The sequence below is a fragment of the Somniosus microcephalus genome, chromosome 9 (assembly GCF_052327205.1).
Source record: "Somniosus microcephalus isolate GS21.2 chromosome 9, FLI_Smic_1.0, whole genome shotgun sequence".
Classification (NCBI taxonomy): Eukaryota; Metazoa; Chordata; class Chondrichthyes; order Squaliformes; family Somniosidae; genus Somniosus; species Somniosus microcephalus.
Window position 1 is genome coordinate 100455105 of NC_140995.1, and position 27270 is coordinate 100482374.

General features: G+C 46.0%; 1 protein-coding gene across 2 annotated transcripts in view; it reads right to left on the bottom strand.

The window, feature by feature from the left end:
- drc1 (dynein regulatory complex subunit 1 homolog (Chlamydomonas)) overlaps positions 1-27270 on the bottom strand; it is a 132151-nt gene that overhangs the window by 38272 nt on the left and 66609 nt on the right. For both annotated transcript variants that reach the window (XM_085996879.1, XM_085996880.1), the window contains exons 10-12: positions 21652-21887; positions 20542-20729; positions 5944-6033 (exon numbers count right to left, since the gene is read on the bottom strand). In XM_085996879.1, the coding sequence (XP_085853005.1) occupies positions 5944-6033; positions 20542-20729; positions 21652-21887 (514 nt within the window). The remainder of the gene's footprint in view (positions 1-5943; positions 6034-20541; positions 20730-21651; positions 21888-27270) is intronic.

Consider the following 27270-nt stretch of genomic DNA (forward strand, 5'->3'; position numbering starts at 1 on the left):
AAGGGAGGTGGTTGCAGAAATCTGCCAGCTGCTTCACAGAGATCTGCGACCACAGCTGATGTGCAGGACGTCTCTGTCGGTGGAAGTGAAGGTCACGGTGGCTCTGAACTTTTATGCAAGCGGCTCCTTCCAAGCCGCTGCTGGGGACATAGCGAACATCTCCCAGTTCGCCGTGCATCGCCGCATCCGGCAGGTCACCGATGCCCTTTTCGCAAGGAGACACCAATTCATCTCCTTCCCCATGACCCTAGAGAGGCAGGAGCAGCGTGCAGTCGGATTTGCCAGGATCGCCGACTTCCCCATGGTGCAGGGCGCCATTGACTGCACGCATGTGGCTATGCGGGCACCTATCGACAATGCCGAGGATTACCGCAACCGGAAGGCCTACCATTCCCTCAATGTACAGCTGGTGTGTGACCACAGGCAGCGCATCCTAGCTGTCAATGCCCACTTTCCAGGAAGCAGCCACGATGCATTTATCCTGCGCCAGACTACTGTGGCTGACATGTTCCAGGCACAGCCTCCCCCAAGGGGATGGCTTATCGGGGACAAGGGCTACCCTTTGTGTACATGGCTCATGACCCCGCTCCGCGCGCCCAGGACCCCTGCTGAGGAGGCATACAACGAAAGCCATCAAGCCACAAGGAACATCATAGAGCAAACGATTGGCGTCCTCAAGCAACGGTTCCGCTGCCTGGATTGTTCCGGCGGATCTCTACAGTATTCGCCGGATAGAGTCTCCCAGTTCGTCGTCGTTTGCTGCATGCTGCACAACCTGGCTATCCGCAGGACTCAGGCACTGCCACCTCACGTTGGACCACCACCTCAGGAGGACGAGCAGGAGGACCATGAGGAGGAGGAGGAGGAGTACCAGCCCAGGAGGGAGCCACAAGGTCCAAGGGCCGTCCGCCGGCGGCTTATTGAATGACACTTCTAGGCCCCCTGTCAGGGAATGGCTTGTGGCAATGAACGCACCTGAATGCAGCCGCTCCGCAAGCCCTCAGCCGGTTAACGCAACAACCACTTGAAACATGACACATGGACAAGCTGAATAAATAAAAAGCTTTATTTAACAAACTCAGGGCCCTTCCCACATGAAACACAAAAACAAACAGACAACACCCCCAAAAAACAGTCAAAAACATATCTCACTCCCACAACCTGGGGAGGAATAACAAAACTTGTCCATCCAATTGGCCTTCATCCTCGGCCTTACCAAGACAAACCCCCCCCATACAGAACACAAACACCCCCATCTAAAAAAACATTTGCCATCATCTTCGGTCTTACCAAAATAAACCCCCCCGCATACAGAACACAAACACCCCCATCTAAAAAAACATTTGGCAACACACTCTACTTGGTGTGCCGAGAGGGCGAGCCCTTGTGCAGGCTTCTCCGGCCCCTGCCCGACCTGCTGCTCCGCCTCAACCTGGGCCCTGTGGGTGTTGCAAGGCTGGGGGAAGGCTCCTGAGGGGCACAAAGCGTGACGGCAGATGCCCTTGGGGGTCGGCCTAGACGAGGTCCAGCCCTGGAGGGGCCGGCTGCTGACTGCTGCAGCTGGGCAGCATCAATCTCTCCAGCAGCTCGTCGCAGCTTTGCTGGGGGAGTGGCAGTGGCGGCTGCAGCAATGGGGGCAAGCTGGCTGATGCCAGGCGCTCGCTGGTCGCCAGAGACACTGGCACTCGGCCGGGCTGGCAGTGCAGCAAGCGCAGCAATCTGGTGAAGGCCAGACCGCTGTGCTGCAACAGCGCGGCGGGTGCCCTGGCGATGCGTCCGTGACACAGCGAGTGTGGCAGAAATGAGTGCCTGTACTGCCCTGGTCTGTGCCCGCATCAGACCAGCCAGTGTCTGCACGGCACCACTCATGAACTCTCGACTCGCGTCCTGTGCTGCCGCGAGTTGTTCGACACCCCTGGCCTGTGAGTCCCCGAAATCGGCCACACTATGAGCCAGGGACTCAATGGCCTGAGGCAACTGTCCCACAACCCCCATGAACTCGGTGTGGCGCCGCTCCGAATCCGCGGACATTTGATCAAGGAGGCGCACCTCCTGGGTGAGGACCGTCTCCGGACTGGAGGCCGGACTCTCCCTCTGGGGAGAAGGCCGCCGAGCTGGCCGACCCTTCCCGCGTGGCTGGACGCCACTGGGCCCAGCAACTGCCCTCCCCTGCAACACTTCCCCCCTCTGGGGAGAAGGCAGCTGTGCTGCCCGACCCTTCCCGCGTGGCTGCACGCCACTGGGCCCAGCAACTGCCCTCCCCTGCAACACTTCCCCCCTCTGGGGAGAAGGCAGCCGTGCTGCCCGACCCTTCCCGCGTGGCTGCACGCCACTGGGCCCAGCAACTGCCCTCCCCTGCAACACTTCCCCCCTCTGGGGAGAAGGCAGCCGTGCTGCCCGACCCTTCCCGCGTGGCTGCACGCCACTGGGCACAGGAGCTACACCCCCCTGCAACACTTCCCCCTGGCTCTCCTCCAGGCAAGACGTGTCCCCTCCATTGCCATCCCCTGGCGCGGATGAGGGTTCCCCCGATGTGCCGCCTTCCTCTTGGTCCTCGTCGTCCTCCTCTTCCGAGGGACTGACACTGGCGGCTTCAGGGACCTCCTCCTCACCAGCTGAAAGCAGGAAGGCGCAAGAGTAGCTTTAGAGTGAGGACAGGGCGTCAGCGAGGGAGGCATGAGTGGTGGCATTATGCGCATTGGTGGGACAGTGGCAAAGGATGTAGATCTGAAGCGCAAGGGGAATGAGAGAGGTCCAAACGGTCATGTCCTTACCATTGGGGCCCAGCACAGGGTCGGCATCTCCAATAGCAACGGGGCCAATCACCCGGGCACGCATGAGTCGAGCCACGCGCTCCTCCAGGTCACTGAGCTCCTGGAACTGGACACGGCCTCCCCCGGTGACAGTCCGGCTCTTCAGATTCTGCGCCAGCTTGGCCTGCAAGAGAAAGGACGGCCTCTAAGTACAGTGTAGTGCCCTGTTGTTGTGTGCACTGCCTCCCATGGTCGAATAGCTTGGCCAGTGTGTCAAGTGCAGAAAGTGCTACTGATGATCATGCCAGTGCCATAGCTGCTGGAGGAGGGCTGGCCATTAGGCCTTTGAGGTCCCTTTGCCCATAATGTAAGGTGCACATGCAAGGATGAGGAGGACACTGGAAAGGGTACTCACCCTGACCAACCGAGTGAGGTCGTTGAACTTCTTGCGGCATTGGTCACCAGTCCTGGGGACATCGCTGTTGGCTGTGACCCTCTGGGCGATTTCCCTCCAGGCTCTCCTGTACAGCCTCTTGGGAGCCTTCTTGCCACTGTCCGGGCACAAGATATCTCTTCTCTTCTCCAAACCCCTAAGCAGCACCCTCAAAGCATGCTCTGAGAAGCGCTGCGCTCGTTCACGGGCCTTCTGCATGGCTTCAGGCGCTATTTGGGTCCAGCAGCAGTGTTCAGGCCTAGCTGGAGGGCTGCAGTATCCAGGGCGTGGCAGCAGACCAAGTCGACCCTTCCCCCTTTAAGAGCTGGCCGGCGTCAGGGTGTCTGCTGTCAATCAAAACATGACCGCATCTGCGCTGCGCCCGGCCTCGGCGTTATCACTCTGCACCGCCGGCTTAGCGCCTAAAGATAGGGGTGCAACGCCAGTTTCAGCGCTCGCCCAAACTCCTTGGCCAAAGCTACTGAATATCGGTGAAGTGGCCTCCACTTTCTGGCGGGCGCTAACTTTAGCGCCTGCCCGAATTTACCGCCCCAAAAGTGGCTATACTGAATTTCTAGGCCTAAGTCTTTTAGAATTTATGCAGCAAGAGATGCCCAAAAAGAGACACCATTTTGGAAAGCTCCTATCAGTATTCCTGGAATGATACATTATGCCCTTAGCAATGGCTGCCTGAGAGTTGATACACAAGGCAGAGCTTTAGTACTTTCAAGTACAAAGCAATTGAGTAATCAATTAATTAAGATATTTGCTTTACATTGCTGGAATCTCATTGATCAATAGTATCACAACAAATGCAGCAAGTTGTGCCAGTTTTCAGCCAGGCTGCTTGACGAGACATCAGAAAGAAAATTTATTATTGTCTATTATGGTATTCATAGAATCACAGAATGATACATCGAGCCTGTGCCAGCTCTTTGAAAGAGCTATATAATTAGTCCCACTCCCCTGCTCTTTCCCCATGGCCCTGCAAACTTTTCCCCTCCAATTATTTATCCAACTCCCTTTTGAAAGTTATTGTTGAATCAGCTTCCATCACCCTTTCAGGCATTGCATTCCAGATCATAACAACTCGCTGCATAAAAATGTTTCCTCATGTCGCCTCTGGTTCTTTTGTGCCCTCCACCCTCCTGTGACCTCTGGTTGCCAACCCTTCTGCCACTGGAAACTGTTTTTCCTTATTTACTCTATCAAAACCATTCATGATTTTGAACACCTTGGGCTAGAAATTGGCCTCCTTAGCACCTCCCGTTATTGCCTCTGGGAGGGCGATCACTTACCGACCGGGTGCGGCGAGAAGATCGACTCCCGCTATATTCGGCGGGAGGTTTGCGGCAGCGGTATGGCGTTGCACCCTGATCTACTTCGCCCAGAGATCGTGGCATCATCGCTGTGCGCATCGCCCTGGTAGCGCCCCGGATCCGAACTTCGATTCCACCCCCTGCAGTATCGCCGGACGAAAGCACCGGCAGCTGCAGGAGGCGTTCGTCGGGTTGCCGGAGGCTTCGGGGGCAATACTTAAAGGAGAGGTGGCCAAGGTAAGTGAAAAGAATTCTGAAATGGTCTTTATCTTTTTTTTTCATTTCTCTTCGCCGGCAATCGATCAGCCTGGCACTCTGCTGCGGTGCATTGGGCTGATCGGGCCGGATCGCGGCTGCCATCTGGGACCAGGTAAGTTTTTTCCTTGCAGAGCCTGCAGCGATGACCCTTCCCTTTAAGGGAGGGAAGGAGCCTTCCAACACGGCAGTGCTGCATGGCCCATTGCACTGCACAGTTCCCACCCTGCCTGTTGCGCTCCCGGAAGGAAGTGGAGCACTTGATTTAGCTCTCCACTTCCTTCCTGGAGCGCAAACCCCACATTTTTTAAAAAGTTAAAAATCATTAGCCTGCCGCTAATTTTTTCAATTTTTAAAAGTTAGCGCCCCACACCGGACGATACCGAATTTCTACCCCTCATCCCTTAAACTTCTTTGCTCGAAGGAGAATAACCCCAGTTTCTGTAGTCTCTCTATGTAACTGATCTGTCATCCCTGGGACCATTCTAGTAAATCTCCTCTACACCCTTTCCAAGGCCTTGACATCCTTCCTAAAGCGTGATGCCCAGAATTGGCCACAATACTCCAGTTGGGACCTAACCAGTGTTTATAAAGGTTTAGCATGACTTCCTTGCTTTTTTTACTCTATGCCACTATTTATAAAGCCCAAGATTGAGTATGCCTTTTTAACAGCCTTCTCAACTTGTCCTGCCACCTTCAAAGACTTGTGTAAGTACACCCCCAGGTCCCTCTATTCCTGCATCTCCTTTAAAATTGCACCATTTTGTTTATATTGCCTCTCTTCATTCTTCCTACCAAAATGAATTCATCAAAGACTGATAATAACAGCCAAGCATGGGCAGCAGGTGGCAGGGTTGTTAGCTAATAGTCAGGTGAGCTTTACAAATGGACTTAATTGAACACAAAGTGAAAAATATTAACGCCAATGAGGAACGGTATGAGCAAGTACCTGACAGCAATGGTATTTAGCCATGCAGTTATCTTTCTTTTAAGTGCACATTTTGTAAAGTAACATCACTCTAATTAGATAAGGCCTTAAAGTACCTATTGTATTTACACTAACAGTTTTATGAAGCACTAGACCATCTTAATAATGTAAAATACTGAAGAAGGTGTTTATAGAAACCAGATATAAAATCTAAAGGCTGCACAGAAATGTTCTTGTGAAAATCTGAGCTCTCACTGCAAATATGGCATCCAGTTTTATTAGCGATCGTTCATCTTGCTTGAGGGGAGCAAGAATTTTAAGAAGCTTGCTTTCAATCAGGAAACCCTGTCAAAAGAAAAAAAATGTTGCTTTATGTTCCAAATATAGCAATACACAGAAGAATTCTATGGAAATTAACACATTACACAGGGAATTAACACGATGCTTTGTAACTGGTATAAATGTGCCATTCATTTCCTTATTTTCCTACTGAAGTATTGTACTAACAGAATAGTGCTTATGATTGGGAAATCCAAACTTTATCCTACTTTTGAACAAAGTTCTTTATAAGCTTCCACTGACTTGTCGCATGAACTTCATATTCAACTGAGAAACATAGGGGTAGAGTTTCATCTTTGGGCGAAATCGGCAATCAGGGCGCAAATGGAGGATACAGTAGCATAGTGGTTAAATTACTGGACGAGTAATCCCGAGACACAAGTTCAAAACCCACCATGGCAGCTGGAGAATTTAAATTCAGTTAATGAAATAAGATTGTCATAAAAGCCCATCTGGTTCATGAATATCCTTTAGGGAAGGAAATCTGCCGTCCTTACCTGGTCTGGCCTATACATGACTCCTGACCCACAGCAATGTGGTTGACTCTTAACTGCTCTCTGAAATGGCCTAGCAAGCCACTCAGTTGTACCAAACCACTACGGAAAACAATAATAAGAATAAAACCGGACTGACCACCTGGTATCAACGTTGGCACCGGCTTCGGACACGACTAAGAACATAAGAATTAGGAGCAGGAGTAGGCAATGCGGCCCCTAGAGCCTGCTCCGCCATTCAATAAGATCATGGCTGATCTTTGACCGCAACTCCATTTTCCTGCCCTATCCCCATATCCCTTAATTCCTCTGGAGTCCAAAACTCTATCTATCTCAGCTTTGAATACACTCAACGATTGAGCATGCACGGCACTTTGGGACAGAGAATTCCAAAGATTCACAGCCCCCTGAATGAAGAAATTCCTCCTCATCTCAGTCTTAAAATGCCGGCCCCTTATCCTGAGACTATGCCCCTTAGTTCTAGACTCTCCAGCCAGGGGAAACAATCTGTCAGCATCCACCCTGTCAATCCCCCTCAGAATCTTATATGCTTCAATGAGATCACCTCTCATTCTTAAAACTCCAGAGAGTATAGGCCCAATCTATTCAATCTCTCCTCATAGGACAACCCTCTCATCCCAGGGATCAATCTAGTGAACCTTCGTTGCACCGTCTCTAAGGCAAGTATGTCCTTCCTTAAATAAGGAGACCAAAACTGTGCGCAGTACTCCACATGTGGTTTCATCAGAGCCCTGTACAATTGTAGCAAGACTTCCTTACTCTTGTACTCCAACGCTCTAGCAATAAAGGCCCACATGCCATTTGCCTTCCTAATTGCTTGCTGTACCTGAATGCTAACTCTCTGTGTTCCTTGTACTAGGACACCCAAATCTCTCTGAACATCAACATTTAATAGTTTCTCACCATTTAAAAAATATTCTATTTTTCTATTCTTCTTACCAAAGTGAATAACCTCACATTTCCCCACATTATATTCCTTCTGCCGCTTTATTGCCCACTCACTTAACCTGTCTATATCCCTTTGCAGGCTCTTTGTGTCCATCTCACAGCTTACTTTCCCACATAGCTTTGTATCGTCAGCAAACTTGGATACATTGTACTCGGTCCTTTCATCTAAGTCATTAATATAGATTTTAAATAGCTGACGCCCAAGCATCGATCCTTGCAGTACCTCACTAGTTACAGCCTGCCAATCTGAAAATGACCCATTTATCCCTACTCTCTGTTTTCTGTCAATTAACCAATCCATTACCTATGCTAATAACTTACCCCCAAACCTATGAGCCCTTATCTTGCTTAACAACCTTTTATGTGGCGCCTTATCAAACGCCTTTTGGAAATCCAAATATACTACATCCACTGGTTCCCCTTTATCTACTCTGCTAGTTACATCCTCAAAAAACTCTGATAAATTTGTCAAACACGATTTACCTTTCATAAAAACAGTTGACTCTGCCTAATCATATTATGATTTTCTAAGTACCCTGTTACCACTTCCTTAATAATGGATTCCAGCATTTTCCCGACGGCTGATTTTCCTGGTTTTCGCTGTCCCTCCTTTCTTGAATAGCAGAATTACATTTGCTACCTTCCAATCCACTGGGACCTTTCCTAAATTTAGGGAATTTTGGAAGATCACAACCAATGCATCCACTATCTCTGCAGCTACCTCTTTAAGAACCCTAGGATGTCGGCCATCAGGTCTGGGGGGTTTGTCGGCTTTTAGTCCCATTAGTTTCTCAAGTACTTTTTCTGTACTGATATTAATTAGTTTAAGTTTCTCATTCTCATTAGCCCCTTGGTTCCCCACTATTTTTGGTACACTTTTTGTGTCTTCTACTGTGAAGACAGATACAAAATACTTGTTTAAAGCCTCTGCCATTTCCTTGTTCCCCAATATAACTTCTCCTGTCTCAGCCTCTAAGGGACCAATGCTTACTTTTGCACACCCAGCCCTATCGACCCAGCAAAGTCCTCCTCACTAACATCTGGGGACTTGCCAAAATTGGAAGAGCTGTCCCACGGACTAGTCAAGCAACAGCTTGACATAGTCATACTCACAGAATCATACCTTTCAGCCAACGTCCCAGACTCCTCCATCACCATCCCTGGGTATGTTCAGTCCCACCGGCAGGACAGACCCACCAGAGGAGGTGGCACAGTGATCTACAGTCGGGTGGGAGTGGCCCTGGGAGTCCTCAACATTGACGCCAGACTCCACGAAGTCTCATGGCTTCAGGTCAAGCATGGGCAAGGAAACCTCCTGCTGATTACCACCTACCTCCCTCAGCTGATGAATCAATACTCCACCATGTTGAACACCACTTGGAAGAAGCACTGAGGGTAGCAAGGGCACAGAATTACTCTGAGTGGGGGACTTCAATGTCCATCACCAAGAGTGGCATAGCTGCCAGACTGGGCCTCCGGCAGGTGGTGAGAAGACCAACATGAGGGATAAACCTACTACACCTCGTCTTCACCAATCTACCTGTCGCAGATGCATCTGTCCATGACAGTATTGACAGCAATGACCACCGCATAGTCCTTGTGGGGACGAAGTCCCATCTTCACACTGAGGATACCCTCCATCGTGTTGTGTGGCACTACTACCATGCTAAATGGGATATATTCAGAACAGATCTAACAGCTAAAAACTGGGTATCCGTGAGGCACTGTGGGCCATCAGCAGCAGAATTGTATTCCACCACAATCTGTAACCTCATGGCCTGGCATATCCCTCACTCTACCATTACCATCAAGCCAGGGGACCAACCCTGGATCAATGAGAAGTATAGAAGAGCTGCACCAGGCGTACCTAAAAATGAGGTGCCAACCTGGGGATGCTGCAATACAGGACTACATGCGTGATAAGCAGCAAAAGCAGCATACTATAGCAAGAGCTAAGCAATTCCACAACCAACAGATCTTGATCAAAGCTCTGAAGTCCTGGCACATCCGGTCAGGAATGATGGTGGACAATTAAACAAATAACGGGAGGAACATGAACATCCCCACCCTCAATGATGGCAGAGCCAAGCACGTGAGTGCAAAAGATAAGGCCGAAGCGTTTGCAACCATCTTCAGCCAGAAGTGCCGAGTGGGTGATCCATCTCGGCCTCCTCCTGAGGTCCCCACCATCACAGAAGCCAGTCTTCAGCCAATTCGATTCACTCCACGTGACATCAAGAAATGGCTGAGCGCATTGGATACAGCAAAGGCTATGGGCCCCGACAACATTCCGGCTGTGGTGCAGAAGAATTGTGCTCCAGAACTAGCTGCGCCTCTAGCCAAGTTGTTCCAGTACAGCTACAACACTGGCATCTACCCGACAATGTGGAAAACTGCCCAGGTATGTCCTGTCCACAAAAAGCAGGACAAATTCATTCCGGCCAATTACCGCCCCGTCAGTCTACTTTCAATCACCAGCAAAGTGATGGAAGGTGTCGTCGACACTGCTATCAAGAGGCATTTACTCACCAATAACCTGCTCACCGCTGCTCAGTTTGGGTTCCACACCTCATTACAGCCTTGGTCCAAACATGGACAAAAGAGCTGAATTCCAGAGGTGAGATGAGAGTGACTGCCCTTGACATCAAGGCAGCATTTGACCGAGTGTGGCATCAAGGAGCCCTTGTCAAATTGAAGTCAAAGGGAATCAGGAAAAAACTCTTCACTGGCTGGAGTCATACCTAGCACAAAGGAAAATGGTTGTGGTTGTTGGAAGCCAATCATCACAGCCCCAGGACATCGCTGCAGGAGTTCCTCAGGGCAGTATCCTAGGCCCAACCATTTTCAACGGCTTCATCAATGACCTTCCCTCCATCATAAGGTCAAACGTGGGGATATTCGCTGATGATAGCACAGTGTTCAGTTCCATTCGCAACTCCTCAGATAATGAAGCAGTCCATGCCCGCATACAGCAAGACCTGGACGACATTCAGGCTTGGGTTGATAAGTGGCAGGTAACATTCGTGCCACACAAGTGCCAGGCAATGACTATCTCCAACAAGAGAGAGCCTAACTACCACCCCTTGACATTCAACGGAACTACCATCACCAAATCCCCCACCATCCTGGAGGGTAACCATTGACCAGAAACTTAACTGGGCCAGCCACATAAATACTGTGGCTACAAGAGCAGGTCAGAGGCTGGGTATTCTGCGGTGTGTGTCTCACCTCCTGACTCCCCAAAGCCTTTCCACCATCTACAAGGCACAAGTCAGGAGTGTGTTGGAATGCTCTCCACTTGCCTGGATACATGCAGCTCCAACAACACTCAAGAAGCTCAACACCATCCAAGTCAAAGCAGCCTGCTTGATTGGCAATCCATCCACCGCCTTAAATATTCGCTCCCTCCACCACCGGCGCACTGTGGCTGCAGTGTGTACAATCTATAAGATGCACTGCAGCAACTCGCCAAGGCTTCTTTGGCATCTCCTCCCAAACCCGCAACCTCTACCACCTAGAAGAACAAGGGCAGCAGGCACTTGGGAACTCCATCACCTCCAAGTCACACACCATCCTGACTTGGAAATATAGCACCGTTCCTTCATCGTCGCTGGGTCAAAATCCTGGAACTCACTCCCTAACAGCACTGTGGGAGTACCATCACCACATGGATTGCAGCGGTTCAAGAAGGCGGCTCACCACCACCTTCTCAAGGGCAATTGGGGATGGGATTGCCTGCTACGCCCACATCCCAGGAACAAATAAAAAAACAATTGTGCTCAAAATTGCGCTAGTTTTCCGAATTGATTTTATGGTTCAAGTTTCCACTGAAATCATTTGTATAATCACAAACGTAAAATCGCCCATGAACCAGCATAATAGGGCAGCCTTTTCGAATGTAATTTGTTTCTGCATTAAAAAATATTCCTTGATATATTTAAGAGTACTAACCTGGTGCCGTTTCATTAGTACAGCTAAAAATAATAATAATAATCAACTTTATTGTCATTGTTAGTGCACAAGTGCAGTGCAACGAAATGTAGGCTTGCGGCTCCCGAGAGTGTACATTTAGATTAAGACATTTAAACATTCAACATTTATTTGGCTTGTAATACATTAACATAACCATAATAAAGTGCATTATCAGATGTGCAGGCTTTAGAGTTTATTTGTGGAGTTCAGTAGGATGACAGCCCTGGGAAAGAAGCTGTTCCTAAATCTGGTCGTTCGGGTGCGAATGCATCTGTAGCGTCTCCCAGATGGCAGGAGGGCGAACAGACTGTGGCGGGTAAGGTCTTTGATGATGGTCCGTGACCTCCGTAAACAGCGTTTCTGGTATATGTACTCTATGGTCGGTAGCCGGGTGCCGGTAATGCGTTGGGCAGTTTTGACTACCCGCTGCAGGGCTTATCAGAAATGGGTTTATCACAAAAAAAAGCATTTTTAATAAGAGTGCCTAGTCCACCACCTGTGAGTAACCCAATTTAGGGCTAATCAATAATCTTGTGGTAAAGGATCCTTTAGGGACAAGTGACCATAATATGATTGAATTTTACATTAAGTTTGAGAGTGATGTAGTCCAATCTGAAACAAAGGTCTTCAATCTAAACAGAGGAAACTACAAGGGTATGAGGGACAAGTTGGCCATGGTAGATTGGGAGACTACACTAAAAGATATGAAGGTGGACATACAATGGCTAACATTCAAGGAAATAATGCATAATTTGCAACAAACATATATTCCTCTAGGGCATAAAAACCCAAAAGGAAAAGTGATCCAACCATGGCTAACAAAAGAAATTAAAGCTAGTATTAAGTCAAAGGAGGAAGCTTATAAAGTTGCCAGAAAAAGCGGTCAGCCTAAGGATTGGGATCTCTTTAGAAATCAGCAAAGGGGGACCAAGAAATTGATAAAGAAAGGGAAAATGGGATATGGGCAAAAACTAGCAAAAAATATAAAAACGGATTGTAAAAGCTTCTATAGGTATGTGAAAAGGAAAAGACTGGCGAAGATAAATGTAGGTCCTTTATAGTCAGAGATGGGAGAATTTATAATGGGGAATGAGGAAATGGCAGAGAAATTAAATAAATACTTTGTTTCTGTCTTCACGGAGGAAGACATAAAAAACCTCCCAGAAATATGAGAAAACCAAGGGTGAGATGAGAATCAGGAACTTAAAAAAATTATTAGTAGTAAAAAAACTGTTCTAGCAAAATTAATGGGACTAAAATTTGACAAATCCCAAGGACCGGATGACCTACATCCTAGGGTTTTGAAAGAAGTGGCCATTGGAATAGTGGACTGTCATCTGGTATTGGTTGTCATCTTCCAAAATTCGATAGATTCTGGAACGGTTCCTGCAGATTGGAGGATAGCAAATGTAACCCTGCTATTTAAGAAAGGAGGGAGAGATAAAACGGGGAACTACAGACCTGTTAGCCTCACATCAGTAGTTGGGAAAATGCTGGAATCTATTATAAAGGATGCAATAACTGGGCACTTAGAAACTAATAGTAAGATTGGGCAGAGTCAACGTGGATTTATGAGAGGGAAATCCTGTTTGACAAACCTATTGGAGTTCTTTGAGGATGTAACTAGTGAAGTAGACAGGGGGGAACCGGTAGATGTGGTGTATCTGGATTTTCATAAGGCCTTCGTATAAGGTCCCACACAAGAGGTTGGTGAAGACAATTAGCACACATAGAATTGGGGGTAATATAGTAGCATGGATTGAGAATTGGTTAACAGACAGAAAACAAAGAGTAGGGATAAATGGATCTTTTTCAGGATGGCAGGCTGTGACTAGTGGGGTACCGCAAGGATCGGTGCTTGGGCCCCAGCTAGTCACAATCTATATCAATGATTTGGATGAGGGGACTAAATGTAACATTTCCAAATTTGCTGATGATACAAAGCTAGGTGGCAGTGTCAGTTGCGAAGAGGATGTGAAGAGGCTTCAAGGGAATTTTGACAGGCTCAGTGAGTGGGCGAGAACATGGCAGATGGAATATAATGTGGATAAATGTGAAGTTATCCACTTTGGTTGAAAAAACAGAAAGGCAGAGTATTTCCTAAATGGTGAAAGATTGGGGAATGCAGATGCTCAAAGGGACCTGAGTGTCCTTGTACATGAGTCACTGAAAGTGAATGTGCAGGTGCAGCAAGCCATTAGGAAGGCAAATGGTATGCTGGCCTTCATTACAAGAGGATTTGAGTACAGGAGTAAAGAAGTCTTACTCCAATTATATAGGGCCTTGGTGAGACCACACCTGGAGTACCGTGTACAATTTTGGTCTCCTTACCTAAGGAACGATATACTTGCCATAGAGGGAGTGCAACAAAGGTTCACGAGATTGATTCCTGGGATGGCAGGACAGTCGTATGAGAAGAGATTGAGTAAACTATGCCTGTATTCTCTTGAATTCAGAAGAATGAGAGGGGATCTCATTGAAGCATACAAAATTATTACAGGGCTTGATAGGGTGATGCTGGGAGAATGTTTCCCTTGGCTGGAGAGTCTAGAACCAGGGGCCACAGCCGCAAGATAAAGGATAGGCCATTCAGGACTGAGATGAGAAGAAATTTCTTCACACAGAGGATGGTGAATCTTTGGAATTCTCTACCCCAGAGGGCTGTGGAGGCTCAGTCATTGGGTATATTCAAAACAGAAGTCGATAGATTTCTGACTAGTAAGGGCATCAAGGGATATGGCGATAGGGCCGGTGAATGGAGTTGAGGCAGAAGATCAGCCATGATCTCACTGAATGGCGGAGCAGTCTCGAAGGGCCGAATGGCCTACTCCTGCTCCTATTTCTTATGTTCTTATGTTCTTATATAATTGAAAATGACTTTTAAAAACTATACAGAACCACTTACTAGTTTCATTGGTGTACAGTAGTCAGTTAAATTAAATATTTTTTCTATATTTAAAAGCTTTTAAAAGGTGCCTATTAGTGTTCTTGCGCCTAAAAAAAAGCTTAATTTTAAGAGCCTTCTCGAAGGCCCGCAAACGGGCCCAATTAGCGGAAACTCGCCATAGTAATTAAATTGATCTAGGGACGTGGCCAGTTTTATGGTTGGGGCAGGCTTCCAGCACCATGTTTTTAAGCCAGTGCCAAAGATCGCAGAAACTCACTTTGCGTTGAACGTAATTTGCACTTGAAATTCCGCAATCTGTTGCACTGGTTTGGCTGATTTGAGGCAAATTGCACTGGACCAGCGCAACCTGTTGGGGAGGGTTTAAACTAGCTCGGCAGGGGGATGGGAACCTGAACGTCGATTCACAAGGGAGAGAAGCAAAGCTGGAAATGGAAGACAGAAAATTAGTAAGTGAGTTTGGAAGGCAGAGGAAACAAAGGCTAGAAATGAGACAACAAAGGGGCTTGACAGTGCTTAATGGTATATACTTCAATGCAAGGAGTCTAGTGAATAAGGCAGATGAGCTGAGGGCACAGATAGACACGTGGAAGTATGATATCATACTGAAACATGGCTGAAAGAAAGGCAGGAATGGCAGCTCAACATTCCTGGTTACAGGGTTTTCAGACAAGATAGCGAGGGGGATAAAAAAGGAGGGGGGGTCGCAATATTGGTTAAGGAAGCAATTATAGCTGTGAGGAGGGATGATATGTTAGAAGGATCATCAAATGAGGCCATATGGGCTGAACTGAAGATCAAAAAAGGGGCATTCATACTGCTGGGAGTGTATTATAGACTCCCAAATAGTCAGAGGGAGATAGAAGAACAAATATGTAGGCAAATTTCTGAGAAGTGCAAAAAAAATACGGCAGTAATAGTAGGGGATTTCAACTACCCTAATATTAACTGGGATAGAATTAGTGTAAAAGGCAGAATTCTTAAAATGCATTCAGGAGAACTTTTTGAGCCAGTATATAGCAAGCCCAACAAGAGAGAAGGTGGTTCTGGACTCCGTTTTAGGGAATGAAGCTAGGCAGGTGGATGGGGTAACAGTGGGAGAGCATTTTGGTGGTAGTGATCATAGTTCAGTTAGATTTAGTGTTGTTGTGGAAAAGGACAAAAGATAGGCCAGGAGTAAAAGTTCTCAGTTGGGGAAATGCCAATTTTACTAAGCTGAGATGTGATTTAGCAAAAGTGGACTGGAAACAGGTACTTGAAGGTAAATCAGGGTCAGAGCAGTGGGAGGCAATCAAGGAGGTGTTAGTGAGGGTTCAGAGCAAATATGTTCGCACAAAGAAAAAGGATGGGACTCCCAAATCTAGAGCTCCCTGGGCGTCAAGGGGCATACAGCGTAGGATAAGGCAAAAAAGATTAGCTTATGTCAGATACCTATGTCAGAGAGCTAAATACTGCAGAAAGGCTATAGAAAGTGCAGGGATTAAATTAAAAAGGAAATTAGGAAAGCAAAGAGAGGGCATGAAAAAATATTGGCAAGTAAAATCAAGGAAAACCCAAAGGTATTTTATAAATACATAAGGAAAGAGTAGGGCCTATTAGAGACCAAAAAGGTAACCTGTGCATGGAGGCAGAAGGCGTGGGTATAGTTCTTAATGAATTCTTTGCGCCTGTCTTCACAAAAGATAGGGACGATGCAGACATTGTAGTTAAGGAAGAGGAGTGTGAAATATTAGATGCGATAAATGCAAGGAAATATTAAAGGGTTTAGCATCAGGCCCAGATGAAATGTATCCCAGGCTGTTAAGGGAAGCAAGGGAAGAAATAGCGGAGGCTCTGACCATCATTTTCCAATCCTCTCTGGCTACAGATGTGGTGCCAGAGGACTGCTGACGTTGTACCGTTGTTTAAAAAGAGAGAAAGGGATAAACCGAGTAATTACAAGCCTGTCAACCTAACCTCAGTGGTGGGTAAATTATTGCAAAAAATTCTGAGGGACAGATGATACAAAAATTGGCCGTGTGGTTGATAGTGAGGAAGAAAGCTGTAGACTTGCAGGAAGATATCAATGGACTGGTCAGGTGGGCAGATAAGTGGCAAATGGAATTCAATCTGGAGAAGTATCAGGTGATGCATTTGGGGAGGGCTAACAAGGCAAGGAAATACACTATAAATGGTAGGATACTCAGAAGTGTAGAGGAACAGAGGGACTTTGGAGTACATAGAGTCATAGAGTAATACAGCACGGATAGAGGCCCTTCGGCCCATCGTGTCCATGCCGGCCATCAAGCCCTGTCTAATCTAATCCCATATTCCAGCATTTGGCCCGTAGCCTTGTATGCTATGGCATTTCAAATGCTCATCCAAATGCTTCTTAAATGTTGTGAGGGTTTCTGCCTCCACAACCCTTTCAGGCAGTGAGTTCCAGACTCCAACCACCCTCTGGGTGAAAAAGTTCTTTCTCAAATCCCCTCTAAACCTCCCGCCCTTTACCTTGAATCTATGCCCCCTAGTTATTGACCCCTCTACTAAGGGGAAAAGCTCCTCAGCATCCATCCTATCTATGCCCCTCACAATTTTGTACACCTCAATCATGTCCCCCCTCAGCCTCCTCTGCTCCAAGGAAAACAAACCCAATCTGCCCAGTCTCTCTTCATAGCTGAAGCGCTCCAGCCCTGGTAACATCCTGGTGAACCTCCTCTGCACCCTCTCTAACGCGATCACATCTTTCCTGTAGTGTGGCGACCAGAACTGCACACAGTATTCCAGCTGTGGCCTAACCAGTGTTTTATACAGCTCCATCATAACCTCCTTGCTCTTATATTCAATGCCTCGGCTAATGAAGGCAAGTATCCCATATGCCTTTTTTACCACCTTATCCACCTGTTCCGCCGCCTTCAGGGATCTGTGTACCTGCACACCCAGATCCCTCTGACCCTCCGTCTTGCCTAGGGTCTTTCCCTTCATTGTGTATTCCCTTGCCTTGTTAGACCCCCCAAAGTGCATCACCTCGCACTTTTCCGGGTTAAATTCCATTTGCCACTGTTCCGCCCATCTGACCAACCCATCTATATCGTTCTGCAGACTGAGGCTACCCTCCTCGCTATTTACCACCCTACCAATTTTAGTATCATCCGCGAATTTACTGATCATACCCTTTACATTCATATCCAAGTCATTAATGTAGACCACAAACAGCAAGGGACCCAGCACCGATCCCTGTGGTACCCCACTGGCCACAGGTTTCCAGTCACAAAAACAACCTTCGACCATCACCCTCTGCCTTCTGCCACTAAGCCAGTTTTGTATCCAATGTGCCAAGGCACCCTGGATTCCATGGGCTCTTACCTTCTTGACCAGTCTCCTGTGCGGGACTTTATCGAAGGCCTTACTGAAATCCATGTATACCACATCCACTGCGTTACCCTCATCCACACACCTAGTCACCCCCTCAAAAAATTCAATCAGATTAGTCAGACATGATCTTCCCTTGACAAAGCCATGTTGACTATCCCTGATTAATCCTTGCCTCTCCAAGTGGAGACAAATTTTGTCCCTCAGGATTTTTTCCAGTAATTTTCCTACCACTGATGTTAGGCTCACTGGCCTGTAGTTCCCCGGTTTTTCCCTACTACCCTTCTTGAATAATGGTACTACATTAGCGGTTCTCCAGTCCTCTGGCACATCCCCTGTGGCCAGAGAGGTCCTGAATATATGTGTTAGAGCCCCCGCAATCTCCTCCTTTGCCTCACACAGCAGCCTGGGGTACATTTCATCCGGGCCTGGGGATTTATCCATTTTTAGGCCAGCTAAAACCGCCAATACCTCCTCCCTCTCGATGTTAATATGTTCGAGCATATCACAGTCCCCCCGCCCTATTTCTATGTCTACATCGTCCTTCTCCATAGTGAAAACAGATGCAAAAAATTCATTTAGAACCCCTCCTACATCTTCCGGCTCCACACACAGATTGCCACTTTTGTCCCTAATGGGCCCTATTTTTTCCCTAGTTATCCTTTTACCCTTAATATACTTATAAAACATCTTCGGATTTTCCTTTATTTTGCTCGCCAGTGTTATTTCATGGCCCCTCCTTGATCTCCTAATTTCTTTTTTAAGTATCCCCCTGCACTTTTTGTACTCCTCTAGGGCTTCCTCCGTCTTTAGCCTTTTGTATCTACCAAAAGCCCTCCTTTTTTTCCTAATCCATTCCCGTATATCCCCTGACATCCACGGTTCCCTGTGGTTTTTGGAACCACTCTTGACATTTATGGGAACATGTTGCCCTTGTATGATCTCAATCTCCCTTCTGAAAGCCTCCCATTGCTCCGATGCGGATTTTCCTACAAGTAGCTGATCCCAGTCCATTTTGGCCAGATCCTGCCTTATCCTATTAAAATCGGCCTTCCCCCAATTTAGAACCTTTATTTCCGGCCCATCCCTGTCCTTTTCCATGACCACCTTAAATCTTACCATATTATGGTCACTATCACCAAAGTGCTCACCTACTAGCACTTTTTCCACTTGGCCGGCCACATTCCCTAGAATTAGGTCCAGTACCGCCCCCTCTCTTGTAGGACTTTCTACATGCTGGCTCAAAAAGCTCTCCTGGATGCACTTTAAGAATTCTACACCCTCTGAGCCTTTCACACTTTGACTATCCCAGTTAATATTGGGGAAGTTGAAATCCCCCATTATTATTACCCTATTATTTGCACATTTCTCTGAGATTTGCCTACATATCTGTTCCTCTATTTCCCCCTGACTGTTTGGAGGCCTATAGTACACTCCCAGCAAAGTGCTTGCCCCCTTTTTGTTTTTAAGCTCCACCCATATGGCCTCATTAGAGGACCCTGCTAATATATCATCCCTCCTTACTGCAGTAATTGACTCCTTAATTAATATTGCGACACCCCCTCCTCTTATACCTCCCCCTCTGTCTCGCCTGAAGATTCTGTACCCCGGAATATTGAGCTGCCAGTCTTGCCCCTCCCTCAACCATGTCTCCGTGATAGCAACAATATCATACTCCCATGTGTTTATCAACACCTTCAGTTCATCCACCTTATTTGCAAGACTCCTTGCATTAAAATAGATGCCATCCAGCCTTGCCCTTATATATTTGCCCTGTCTACCAAGCTGACTTGTTTTTTCCTCCATAATTGGCAGCACATCCCCCCCTATTTCAGCTTCCCTCTGTATCCCATCCCCCTGCCAAGTTAGTTTAAACCCCCCCCGACAGTGCTAGCAAACCTCCCCGCAAGGATATTTGTCCACAGATCCCTGAAGGTAGCAGGACAGGTAGATATGGTGGTTAAGAAGGCATACAGGATACGCTCCTTTATTAGCTGAGGCATAAAATTTAAGAACAGGGAGGTTATGCTTGAACTGTATAAAACACTAGTTAGGCCACAGCTAGAGTACTGCGTACAGTTCTGGTCACCACATTACAGGAAAGGTGCGATAGCACTAGAGAGGGTACAGAGGAGATTTACAAGGATGTTGCCAGGGCTGGAGAATTTTAGCTAGGAGGAAAGATTGAATAGGCTGGGGTTGTTTTCCTTGGAACACAGGAGGCTGAGGGGAGACTTAATTGAGGTGTATAAAATTATATGGGGCCTAGTTAGAGTGGATCGGAAGGAACTATTTCCCTTAGCAAAGAAATCAATAACCAGGGGGCATAGATTTAAAGTAATTGGTAGAAGGTTTAGAGGGGAGTTGAGAAGTTTTTTCACCCAGAGGGTGGTGGGGGTCTCTACCTCACTGCCCGAAAGGGTGGTAGAGGCAGAAACTCTCATCGCATTTAAAAAGTACTTGGATATGCACTTGAAGTGCCATAATCTACAGGGCTATGGACCAAGAGCTAGAAAGTAGGATTAGGCTGGATAGCTCTTTTTCAGCCGGCACAGACACGATGGGCCAATTGGCCTCTTTCTGTGATGTAAATTTCTATGATTATAAACTCTATCCCATTTCATCTGTACACAGAGGAATTATCCTGTGGAAACAGTACAATGACTACAAGAGCTTCATTGATTACCTAATAATCTGGGAGCACATTATTACACTGTACTGAGTAGTGCCAAGGAAATTTTACAGACTGAAAAAGAGATTCTATAGAACAATTATGTCTTATAGAATGAAATTCTGCATTCAAGAAGCAACAAAAATACTCACAGACTCATCACACAAGACTTCCAGCAATGTTTTGACTGTTGACAATGAGATCTCTCCAGGTTTTCCACCACATAATTCCATTGCCTTGTCCTCGCTAGCTGAGTAACAAATGTTTTGGAAAATAGCATTCCACATCAATGATTTCTCTCCTGTTTCTGCGCCTTCCTCCAAATCCAATTCCCTTCTGTCTGCCAAAACAAGTTTGAACTTTGTTAATGTCCACATTTTTCTCATTTCAGAAACTACTCAATTTGGTGCAATGGTGAAGCACATTGGAGCACCAAGGTACAAAACCAGAGAATGGTGAGATGCATCTTTGATACTCCTATTCTGCTGATTTCCTGATATCATGCATACTACTGCAGAGATGTGCTGAACCAAGACCTCCAGGGAAAAAAAAGATAGAAAACCAGATTGTGACTCTTCACCAGACAGAGCAATAATGAAAGAGAAAGCTGGGAGCAGGCTAGCCACTCCGCTCTCTGAGTCGCAAGATGTACATGGAAAAGGAAAAAGGGAAAAAAGTCAGAAAACATAAACTTGACATAAAAAATCTCAGCCACTGCTGACTAGGCCCAATTATGATTCTTCACTGAGATGGGCAGAAAATGAGCTATGATTAGGTCTCATACCTAAACACCTTAAGGCAGCCACCAGGAAGCTTGTCTAGGACAAGAATGATAAACTAGGGGATTTTTCTTTTCGTTATTTATCACCATCATCGGTTTTCACACAATGGAACACCCCAAAAAGCAACTCAACTAACAAAACTCATAAATAATACAATGTAAACAATATATAATACACCTGATTAAGTTATTTTAAGTTATTACCTGATTAATATACCTGAAAATTATTTTTGTGTAAGCTGAAAGTTATTATCTTGGCTATTTATAATTGATATATATTTGTATCTGACAAAAGGTCATTGACCTGAAACGTTGACTCTGTTTCTCTCTCCATAGATGCTGCCTGACCTGCTGAGTATTTCCAGCATTTTCTGTTTTTATTTTATAATTGACTTAGTTATCATTTAAAGGTCGCTACTAGCCCCATGCCCACCAATTTGTTATTCCTATACAAGACTTAAACACATTAAAGAATACCTACCTCCTAGAATAACTTCTTCTGCCAGCTGGACAGCTGATTTTTTCTTCTTGGCACAGGATACAATTGGTCCAACATTCTTCATAAAACACAGATCCGGCACTGTCCAACTCAAGCCCATCTGTTGCTCATGAATTATTCGGTCAGCATCAAGGGCTTTTCTGACTAGATCCTTTGCCTCTCCCTCATTCATTAACCAAATACCTTCAAATTTCTTTGCATCAATTGCAGTAAAATGTCTGATAAAAGAAAAGATAAAATATTTATTTTCACAACATTCTAATCAAATATTTATCGAGCATTTTTTAGTAAAATGTGTTAGAACAGCATTAACTGCTTTTATTGGTCTAGGAGACTTATAAAAAAACTCCTTCCAATCTCTAGTTTTACTTGGGGGACCTGTTAATTTTATACTTGTGTAATTCTGTGCTAATATCAAAAATTATAGGACCTGCTTGTATTGACATAGCCATGCTTCTTTGCACTTTATAGACATGGATCATTTCTCTGCTCTCAATATTTTTTCCAATAATACCAATTCAGCTCTGTAAGCCTCTTCATTACCTAGAGGCCAAAGTCACAGAATCATCCTGTTACTCTTTTCTCAACTCTCCCTAACATATTAATGACCTTTTAAAACCTGGATGCCTAAAACTGCGCACATTACTTCAAAAATAGTCTTGCTATATGGTTATAACTTGTTTGAACTTATCATCAAATGCCTCAAGATGCACTCCCCTCACATAATTAGTCTTGCTAATAACAACTTCACAATAATTGGATGCATTCAGAAAAATGGTTAATAATCACAGCCAAGACCCACATATTAAGAAGAGGTCGGTTCTTCATATGGTATGTTCATCATATGATCCTATTCCACCATTTACAGCTTTAAAAATTAAAGGGACATATTGGGTTAGTAATTCTGGAATTGGGAGTCCTCATACTAAGATCAGTTCATCAGAATGTGAGTACTGTACAATCCAGGGCTCACGATTGGTGCAGTAGCAGAATTTACCACTGGTAAACATGGTGGGAAATGTTTTAGGAAGTATGGATTGTTCCATTATCACATCTGGCAAACCTTTATCTAGCTATAACTGTTTCCTCCAGTCTGGATGATTATAATAGATATGCAGGATAAAAGAGTTGTCCTCTGTGATGTCATTGGAGGTAATACCAAAGGGAACAGAATAAAGATGACTTTCTTCTGAATCACTTGATAATGCTCAAACATAATAGTCAAAACATATTTATTGAATGGAATGCTAAACTTCCTAATTTACCAAGAAATGTCAATAGCCCATGTATATAAAATCATAGAATCATAGAATGGTTACAGCACAGAAGGAGGCCATTAGGCCAGTCGAGCCCGTGCCAGCTCTCTACAAGAGCACTTCAGCTAGTCCCACTCCCCCGCCCTTTCTCCGTAGTCCTGCAAAATGTTTTCCTTCAGGTGCTTATCCAATTCCCCTTTTGAAAACCACGATTGAATCTGCCTCCACCACCCTTTCAGGCAGTGCATTCCAGATCCTAACTACTCGCTGTGTAAAAAAGTGATTCCTCATGTCGTCTTTGGTTCTTCTGCCAATCACCTTAAATCTGTGTCGTCTGATTCTCGACCCTTCCGCCAATGGGAACAGTTTCTCTCTATCTACACCCCTCATGATTTTGAACACCTCTATCAAATTTCCTCTCAACCTTCTCTGCTCTAAGGAGAACAACCCCAGCTTCTCTAGTCTATCCACGTAACTGAAGTCCCTCATCCCTGGAACCATTCTTGTAAATCTTTTCTGCACCTTCTCTAAGGCCTTCACATCCTTCCTAAAGTGCGGTGCCCAAAATTTGACACAATACTCCAGTTGAGGCTGAACCAGTGTTTTATAAAGGTTCATCATAACTTCCTTGTTTTTGTACTCAATGGCCCAGAAATTCGGGTCAGGGACCCGACCTGCACTTACCTTGCGCGCCTGCAGTTGAGCTGTAGGGCCCCGTGGAATTCCGCTCCGGGGCCTGGCCCAGCTGCCGGCGCGCTGTGCTTGTGTGTCCCAGGGGCGTAGTTAGTGCGATGCGTCCCCTGGGATCACGTGAGCCATGGGCAGCCAAGGAGGGAAAAGCCCATTCATAAGATTGACAGGTAGACCTGTCAAAACTTATAAATACTACGGGCCCAAAATAGCAGTAAACCTTCAAATACATTTTTTTTAAACATCACACCTTTTAAATAAACTATAAATTACATTAAATAACTATTTTAAACAATAATTTAAATTTTTGAAAAAAATAATTTTATATTATAACGGGGCTCAAAATAAACTTACCTTGCCTTAAAGTATTTAAAAATAATAAACCTGTGGAAAAAATGTTTTAATTTTAATTAATTGACCACTTACCTTGCAAAAAGCAGGCCTTACGCCTGCTTTTTAAATGTGTAAATCCTGCAGGCTTACCCTCCCGGAAAAACCTGTAAAAAAAACCTAAGTTCAAAGCGCACGCGCAGCCTCCCCTGCGTGCGCGTTCGACCTCTGAACCTCTTCGTTCAGGGGATCGGAAGTGCCGGTTTCCCGCGCATGCAGGAAACCGGCAATTCCATTCGGCCTACGGGTGAGTACCCCGTGCGTACCCACCCGTGGAGACCCGAATTTCTGGGCCTATGCCTCTATTTATGAAGCCCAGGATCCCGTATGCTTTTTAACTGCTTTCTCAGCCTGCCCTGCCACCTTCAATGATTTGTGCACATATACCCCCACGTCTCTCTGTTCATGCGCCCCCTTTAGAATTGTACCCTTTAGTTTATATTGCCTCTCCTCGTTCTTCCTACCAAAATGTATCACTTCGCACTTTTCTGCGTTAAATTTCATCTGCCACATGTCCGCCCATTCCACCAGCCTGTCTATGTCCTCTTGAAGTCTATCACTATCCTCCTCACTGTTCATTGTACTTCCAAGTTTTGTGTCATCTGCAAATTTTGAAATTGTGCCCTATACACCCAAGTCTAAGTCATTAATATATATCAAGAAAAGCAGTGGTCTTAGTACCGACCCCTGGGGAACCCCACACTGTGCATGTTCCTCCAGTCCAATAAACAACCGTTCACCATTACTCTCTCTTTCCTGTCACTTAGCCAATTTCGTATCCATGCTGCCACTGTCCCTTTTATTCCATGGGCTTCAACTTTGCTGGCAAGCCTATTATGTGGCACTTTATCAAACGCCTTTTGGAAAGCCATGTACACCACGTCAACCACATTGCCCTCATCAACCCTCTCTGTTACCTCATCAAAAAACTCAATCAAGTTAGTCAAGCACAATTTGCCTTTAACAAATCCATGCTGGCTTTCCTTAATTAATCCACACTTTTCCAACTGACTGTTAATTTTGTCCCCGATTATCATTTCTAAAAACTTCTCCACTACTGAGGTTAAACTGACTGGCCTGTAGTTGCTGGGTTTATCCTTACACCCTTTTTGAACAAGGGTTAATGTAACATTTGCAATTCTCCAGTCCTCTGGCACCACCCCCGTATCCAAGAAGGATTGGAAGATTATGGCCAGTACCTCCGCAATTTCCACATTTACTTCCCTAAACACCCAAGGATGCATCCCATCCGGTCCTGGTGACTTATCTACTTTAAGTACAGCCAGCCTTTCTAGTGCCTCTTCTTTATCAATTTTTATCCCATCCTGTATCTCAACTACCTCCTCTTTCACTAAGACTTTGGCAGCATCTTCTAATATAATATAATGTATACTGCATGTGATGTGAATAGCACTTCAATTTCAGTGTCAGCCTAGCCTTAGTATCAACCAATGAAACAGTACCAGAACAACTTGAATTTACATAGCAGCTTTAACATAGAAAAGTGTCTCAAGGTGCTTCACAGAAGCATAAGGAAACCAGACACTGAAACAAAGTAGGAGAGATTAGAGGGTTAACCAAAAATCTTAGTCAAACAGGTGGGTTTTAAGAAGGGTCTTAAGAGAGGGAGGTGCTGAGGCGGAGGGGTTTAGGCATGGAATTCCAGAGAGTGGGACCAAGGTGACTGAAGGCACAGCTACCAATGCTGGGGTGAAGGGAGAGAGCAAAGAAAGAAAGAAGGACTTGTATTTACAAGCACAAGAGACCAGAGCCAGAGGAATGGAGAGTACAGAAGGGCATGTAGGGCTGCAAGAGGTTACAGAGAGAGGAAGGGGTGAGGCTATGAAGAGATTGAAGCACAAGAATGAGAATATTAAATTTGAGGCATCTCTTAGACTAGCGCCAATGTAGGTCAACACGGACGGGTGTGACCTGCAAGCAAGACATGGTGTGGGATAGAAACATAGAAAAATAGGAGCAGGAGTAGGCTATTCGGCCCTTCGAGCCTGCTCCACCATTCAATATGATCATGGCTGATCCTCTATCTCAATACCATAGTCCCGCTCTCTCCCCATGCCCCTTGATGCCTTTTGTCTCTAGGGATAGGGTACAGCAGCAGCGTATTGGACGAGTTTTAGTTTATGGAGAGTGGGGGATGGGAAGTCTTGCCAATCGAGCATTGGCGTAATTGAGTTTGGCAATGATAACGGCACAAATGATGGGGTCAGTGAAAGGTGGGCTAAGTTAGGATGGAGGTAGGCGATATTACGAAGGTTGCATTGGCAGTCTTTGTGATAGAGAGAACATGAGAGTGGAAGTTCATCTCAGAGTTGAACAGGGTGCCATGGCAGGTGCAATATAACGTGGATAAATGTGAGGTTATCCACTTTGGTGGCAAAAACAGGAAGGCAGATTATTATCTAAGTGGCAATAGATTGGGAGAAGGGGAAGTGCAATGAGACCTGGGTGTCCTTGTGCACCAGTCGCTGAAGGTAAGCATGCAGGTGCAGCAGGCGGTTAAGAAGGCAAATGGTATGTTGGCCTTCGTAGTGAGAGGGTTTGCGTACAGGAGCAAGGATGTCTTGCTGCAGTTGTACAGGGCCTTGGTGAGACCACATCTTGAGTATTGTGTGCAGTTTTGGTCGCCTTATCTGAGGAAGGATGTTCTTGCCATGGAAGGAGTTCAGCGAAGATTCACCAGGCTGATACCTGGGATGGCAGGGATGACATATGAGGAGAGATTGGGTCGATTGGGCTTGTACTCGCTGGAGTTTAGAAGAATGAGAGGGGATCTCATCGAAACTTATAAAATTCTGACAGGACTGGACAGACTAGATGCAGGAAGGATGTTCCCGATGGTCGGGGAGTCCAGAACCAGGGGACACAGTCTAAGGATAAAGGGTAGGCCATTTAGGACAGAAATTAGGAGGAATTTCTTCACCCAGAGAGTGGTGAACCTGTGGAACTCTCTACCACAGAAGGCGGTGGAGGCCAGTTCATTAAATATATTCAAAAAGGAGTTGGATATATTTCTTAAGGCTAAAGGGATTAAGGGGTATGGGGAGAAAGCAGGGACCGGGTACTGAATTTGGATGATCAGCCATGATCGCATTGAATGGCGGAGCAGGCTCGAGGGGCCAAATGGCCTACTCCTGCTTCTATCTTCCATGTTTCTATGTTTCTATGGTTGCAAATTGTCTGGTTCAGCCTAGACAGTAGCCAGAGAAGGGGGAATAGAGTCAGTGGCATGGGTACAACGTTTGTG